This window comes from Setaria viridis, chromosome 7 (genome assembly GCF_005286985.2).
Source record: "Setaria viridis chromosome 7, Setaria_viridis_v4.0, whole genome shotgun sequence".
In the NCBI taxonomy this organism is placed as follows: domain Eukaryota; kingdom Viridiplantae; phylum Streptophyta; class Magnoliopsida; order Poales; family Poaceae; genus Setaria; species Setaria viridis.
The window spans coordinates 9,979,984-9,986,578 of record NC_048269.2 but is presented as its reverse complement, the minus strand read 5'-3'; the positions used below and the strand labels follow the sequence as shown (position 1 = coordinate 9,986,578).

At 51.6% G+C, this 6,595-nt stretch overlaps 1 protein-coding gene across 1 annotated transcript; it reads left to right on the top strand.

The window, feature by feature from the left end:
* The first annotated feature begins 2,808 nt into the window (after positions 1 to 2,808).
* On the top strand, positions 2,809 to 4,759 carry LOC117863244 (putative inorganic phosphate transporter 1-13). Its single transcript, XM_034746873.2, has 2 exons — positions 2,809 to 3,336; positions 3,454 to 4,759. Exons 1-2 carry the CDS (start codon positions 2,839 to 2,841, stop codon positions 4,483 to 4,485), a joined length of 1,530 nt encoding a protein of 509 aa, XP_034602764.1. The 5' UTR covers positions 2,809 to 2,838; the 3' UTR covers positions 4,486 to 4,759.
* Positions 4,760 to 6,595: the final 1,836 nt, after the last annotated feature.

The following is a 6,595-nucleotide window of genomic DNA, read 5'->3' as shown; positions in this document are numbered from 1 at the left end:
TCGCGGGCGTCGCGGACAGGACCAATGCGCCGGTGGACAGACGGGGCTCCGCCACCTACAGGCGGCGGGGTCCGTCAAACGGGCGCAGCCCGATTCCCCCTGGGGGGAGGCTGTTGGATAGACTCCCCCTGCCTTTCGAGAGGCGTGGTGGGCGTTGCCCTACTGGTGTTGTGTCCACGTCGCTAGGACGCGGAGCTCTCTGCCTGCTGGACTGCGGTGCAGTCAAGCAGGTTGCGCACCTCTTGGTGGGCCTGTTGCTTCTCAGGCATCGCTGGCTTGGGGAGTTGTCGGAGTAGGACCGCTACGGCGGCGATGTATTGGCTGGCGCATGCGAAGAGTTGAGGGCGAGTCTCATCCTCGCAGATGCGCCGCTGGATGTTGCATGCCCGCTGACGTGCTCCGCCTTCATTGCGGGGGAGTTCGATCTCCTGATTGGGCACCGTGTGATCCTCCGGCAGCTGAGGCTGCTCCGGGACAGTGACGAGGGCTCCGGCTGTAGCTGCGGTGCATGGTGGGGGAGTGCGCTGCCTCCCTTCGCCGCTGTCGTCGTTGGACCCCGCAGAGTGCACATCGACCATGAAGCACTCACGCGAGGGGTGGTGGCTCCTGTTGTGGGAACCAACGTCGGAGGATGTCCTCATTACGCCCACGAACTCGTTGCTTGTGGGTGGCACGATCATGAATCGTGCCAGGAGACGGCCGTAACTCGTCGCGGTGTTGTGTAGGCCAAGGGGCCGCTCCTCCGAAGGAGGCCCCGTGGTGCGCGCCCGGCCACTCACCACCGTTCCGATGGTGGAGCCGAAGGTGATAGGGTGAGCGAGCAGGATGAGGAGAGGAATCAGCTTGATTCCCTCTCCCGTGGCGAGAAAGCCCAGGCTCCCGAAGCGGATGTGGGAGCCAGGAGCGAAGCCGATGTCGTGGTTGGCCATCCGAAGCTGCTGATGATCGACGTACGCGCAAAGGCCCCCTACCTGGCGTGCCAACTGTCGTTGTCAAGAATCATGGGTCAAGACTCCGGCAAGTAAATTTATTTCTATGCACGTAAGGCTCGGATGGTTGCACAAGAGGACATGGGATTTATACTGGTTCGGGCAGGAATAGCCCTACGTCTAGTGTGGGAGGCTGCTCGTGTTACTCATGCCAAGTTTGTGGTAGGGGTTACAAACGAGCAAGAGAGGGAAGCTGGTCCCAAGTCTCTGTGGGTGTGCACTGATGCTCACGTAGTAGGATTGTCAGTTGGGGCTGATTCGGTTCGCTTGAGAGCCGTCCCCTTCTCGGACCTCTTGGCTCTCCTTTTATAGCGTAAGGAGGACACAGGAGTTGCAATCCAGCCGGGAGTCAGGGGAAGTAAAAAAGATAAAGCCTGGGAGGTAAAGTACAGGGAGACAGGTTGAGCCACCGGGGTTGCCGTGGGGTCCCATCGAAGACCCGGTGGTCGGCCACTATAGCCAAGCATGCGAGACGTGCTTGGCGATCGTCCACTATAGCTCTACGAGTTGATGATGACGACTGGCCACCATAACCATGCACGTCGGGGATGACGGGTGACCATTGTTGCCACGCGTGCTTTCTGGGAGGTGCGGCTGACTTGCCCTTGCTGCCAGGCTGAGCGGGAAACCAGGCGGCGCACCCTGGAACATGGGCAAGAGTACCCTATGACGAATGCCACAGGGGAGGGGTAGGACGGTGCAGCTGTAGCCCTGTGCAGTCGTGGCAGCAGTGCGCCGCCCGAAAACTTCGCAGGTCACGTCGAGGAACGCGAGCGCCTCTCCGTGTGTCAAAGCCGTGTTCCGGTAAAGCGCGCCCCATCGGTGGCATTTATGGCGAGATCGGTGGGGCCCCATAAGATCTACGCCCTCGTCTGCGGGTCCGGGTATGTCCTAGGGCGAGGTGGAGCTCTATCCTGTGGGTCCAAATGCATCCGACCCCTTGCGCCCAGGGTCGGGCGAGGTGGAGCCTTGCGACGAGGGGTCGGGCGCGTCTGACCCCTTGCGCCCGGGGTCGGGCGAGGCGGATACCTGCCGCGAGGGGTCAGGCGCGTTCGACCCCTCTCGCCCGGGGGTCGGGCGAGGCGGAACTGTCCCGGCTGGGAAGAGGAGCGGCATCGGGGGGTCGGGCGCGTCCGACCCTGTGACCCGGGGGTCGGGCTGAGTCAGCGGAGGTCACTGTTGCTGGAGGTGGGCCTGGGCCCTTATGATCGTCGTTTAAGGAAAATAAGGAAGTCGTTGATATTTCCCCCAATACCGGGTCATAATACCACCCGGTATTACATGTCTCTCCACAGATTACTTCAAAAGGAAAGCATATCTATCACCAATACATGTGATGTGTAGGTGGGATGGTAAGGAAGGTTTGCGCGAGCTTGAGGTCGTGAGTTTGAATCCCATGGAGCGCGCAGGCGCATAGTATGTGTGAAAATCACGTTACACCAACCTTTATTTTTTCTTTATTTTTTTGGACGAAAAACATATTAGTATGTGTTGATAACACCAATCAGTGCTAATAAGTACCATTTAGTACTGATTATTTGATCCGGTACTAAAGGATTCACTTTAGTACCGACATAGCAGTACAGGTTGTACAACCGATACTAAGGAAGGTTTAGAAACAAATGGTCGTTTCCCAGCAGTGATATTGGATCATTCAGTTAACTTTATATTTGTGTCTGATTGAAAACAGAGCTAATTATTTACACATGTCTCCTAGGAGAAAACCCTAATCAACGAGAAACGCGTGAAAGCAACTGTTTTGCAACTCTATTTATCTGCAAGGAGGCCTGCAACAACAACAACGAGAGGATCTGCGGAGGCAGAGTGTTCAGTGTTCTTCGAGAGCCCAATGGCTCGCGGCCAGCTGAGTGTGCTGTACGCTCTGGATGTGGCAAGGACACAGCTCTACCACTTCATGGCCATCGTAATCGCCGGCATGGGCTTCTTCACAGACGCCTACGACTTCTTCGCCATCTCACTCGTCACCGACCTCATCGGCTACCAGTACTACCAAGGGCATACTCCTCGCGGCGTCTCCGCCGTCATCAAGGGGATCGCCCTGTGCGGTGCCGTCCCGGGGCAGCTCGTCTTCGGCTGGCTCGGCGACAAGATGGGGCGCAAGCGCATCTACGGTGTCACGCTCATCCTCATGGTGGTCACCTCCCTCGCATCCGGCCTCTCCTTCAGCAAGCGCTTGGGGAAGAACGTGGTCACCGTGCTCTGCTTTTTCCGTTTCTGGCTCGGCGTTGGCATCGGCGGCGACTACCCGCTCTCGGCAACCATCATGTCGGAGTACGCCAACAAGAAGAGACGCGGCGCCTTCATCGCCGCTGTTTTCGCCATGCAGGTGAGCATAGCTGATGGTTTGCTTATGAATGACACTACGGCTGATGATGAATTAAATTAGAACATCGGATTTGTGACTAACACATATGAACTGATGGTCTGATGGATAAAATCTCAGGGTTTTGGCAATCTTGCAGCAGGGATCGTCGGAATGGTGGTGTCAGCCGCCTTTCTGAACAGCACCACATCCAACGCTGACTTCGTCTGGCGGATTGTTCTCATGTTCGGCGCCGTTCCGGCTGCCCTCACCTACTACTGGCGCATGAAGATGCCGGAGACGGCGCGGTACACGGCCCTCGTCACCAAGGATGTGAAGAAGGCAGCCTCAGACATGGCCTCCGTCCTCAACGAGGACATCGTGCCGGAGGATGAAGCTGTCAACGAGCTCGCCCCGCCGGGCCAGTACGGTCTCTTTTCGTCAGAGTTCCGCCGCCGCCATGGTGTGCACCTCCTCGCGACCAGTGTGTGCTGGCTTGCTGTCGACATCACCTTCTACTCGCTTAATCTGTTCATGAAGGACATCTTCACCAATGTAGGGCTGCTTCCCACTCCAGAGGAAGGCAACAACAACCCGTTCCAGCGGATGATCAAAACTACCGCACTGCACACGGCCATAGCCCTCTGTGGTACATTGCCAGGGTACTTCGGCACCGTCGTGTTCGTGGACCGCATCGGCCGTGTCAGGATTCAAATACTTGGGTTCACCATGATGTCCGTCTTAATCATCTGCCTCGCTGCCCCCTACGATCACTACTGGACTAAACAACACAAGAACAAGTACGGCTTTGCTGTCATGTATGGCATGACCACCTTCTTTGCTAATTTCGGTCCAAACACGACGACTTTCATAATTCCGGCGGAGATCTTCCCAGCGCGGCTACGCTCGTCCTGCCATGGCATAGCCGGGGCCTTTGGGAAGATTGGCGCCATCATCGGCGTGTTTGCCCTCCGGTACACGGAAAATCACGTCGCAAGAACGATGTTCGGGCTTGTTGGCTGCAACATAGTCGGTCTTGTGTTTACGCTCCTCTTGCCGGAGACAAAGGGGAAGTCACTGGAGGAGATAACCGGAGAGATTGAAGGACAACGGCCACAACATCACGCTGACGCAGCTCCTTCGGCAGAGCACACACAAGTGGTGCCTGTTTAGTCGTCTACGTAGGGTTTTATGTGGTGCTGCCTCTTTATTTTTTATTAGTGCATGGTACTACCTTTGCTGATGGATCTTTATTATGAAAATATTCATGTATTTACGTGTGTTGGTAGCAAAATTATTTAATTCAAATCGTCCTTGACCCTTCAATTTATTATCAAATCAACCTTTATTGTTAGTTTTGACACGCAGCATCATGTACACAACCATTTGGTTCTTAGGTCATTCTCAATGGCAATTTCATGGACAATAAATGAGCTGACACAAGCAATTTGGATGACATGACACACTATTTATGAGGTGAAAGAAGAAAGTAGTTTATGGGGATGAAACCATGTGTACACTGTTTCTAAAATCTTTATGTCTTGCATGTAGTCTTGAAAACTAAAAAGATGAAACTATGCGTTGTGTTATAGGCCTATTTAAAATGGGGAAAAGTCTTCCAAAGTTGATTTTGACTCTCAATTTCTCTTAAAATTCGTCAGTTGCTAAGTACTCAATATCATCTCAAAATGATTTTATTTTAGATATATTGATGCTAATTTTATACACTAAATATTCTTATAATTTAACAAATTATTTTTAATGTCATTACTATAGGGGCTAGGGGCTAGAGTAGCCCGTACGTTATGAGAACGCTACGCCGGCCGGACCACCTTCCACTCTAGCGAATACATGCCTAACGACGGGTTCGAACCTGTGCTGCTTACTCCACGGATGGAGCAGCTAGCTACCCAGGCCTTCTCCCGCTCCCCGTTAATGCCACTACTGCTAACGATATATCCTTAAATGGAAGGATCAGTGATTTTAGACTCTGACGTTTAAAATGGAATTGTTAGTTATAGAATTTCAGATTCAGAATTTTTAAATTGTAGCACTCAGACATGTCATCCCCTAACATCCACCCCATTTTGTCTCTCACCGGTCTATACAGGAGCTCCAGGTTGGTCATGAATGGTGTAGAGCGATCTAATTACAACGTTGAGCCCCACGAAGGCAAGCATATGTTAATTATTTATAATTGAACTTTAAATGACAATAATTAATAATAGAGACCTACGTGCCCCCTAAAGTTTTTATGACCACCAGCGCACTTTACTGCTATGAGATTTTATTTTTAAAAAATAATCAATACGAAGCTTGATTCCTCTAATGTATCGGTGATGAAGTTATCAGTGCATAACTCCACCCACTTGAGTTTAGATCCTTGTATCCATATTTTCAAAGATAAAATGTTTCTGTGCATCTCTGATTGGTGCAAATACCGGAGGTTACCTCCATTATTGAAAAATAAATCCATTTTATTTTTGCAGGGCCTTTAACACCTAGGACTCTGCTAGAGCGAGCTAGAATTCCCCATTGGAACGAGGCCCTAGGGTTTACTTGACATTGAGACAGCTGTATGGACGGCCTCTTTCACTACTAGCGAGTCAGTATGTACTGCATACTAGTCTTCGGTAATCTCATCATCAGATAAATGCGCGGCAAGGCTTGTTTATCATCTCCACGTATGACTCCAGGTACCAACGAAGTTAGCGCGTTGATCGATTCTTGCAATGCCAAACATTCACCGTTGTCACAATCCTTGTATCCATATTTCCAAAGAATAAATGGTCCTGTGCATCTCCGATTGGTGCATATACCGGAGGTTACCTCCGTTATTGAAAAATAAATCCATTTTATTTTTGCAGGGCCTTTACATGCCTAGGACGACTCTGCTGGAGAGAGGGCCTTTAACGCATAGGGTTTACTTGACCTTGACACAGCTGTATGGACGACCTCTTTCACTACTGGCTTTTTCCCCAAAATATGAAGAAAAAAATCCGCGGACCGCTGGAAGTCACAAGTCACGTGTATAATACGTGCATGCACGGTCCTTGGGATTCAAACCCACAAGCTCCAACCTTGCGTCGTCCTTCCTTACCACTCCACCTACACAGCACATGTGATGGATGCAGATATATTCCCTTAGAGAGACCTTTAGTACCGGGTCATACCATCCTCCGGTATAAAAGTGATCCTTTAGTACCGGGTAATGTTATTACGCGGTACTAAAAGTTCTAGAAGTATTAGTACCGGGTCATAATACCATCCAGTACTAAAAGGT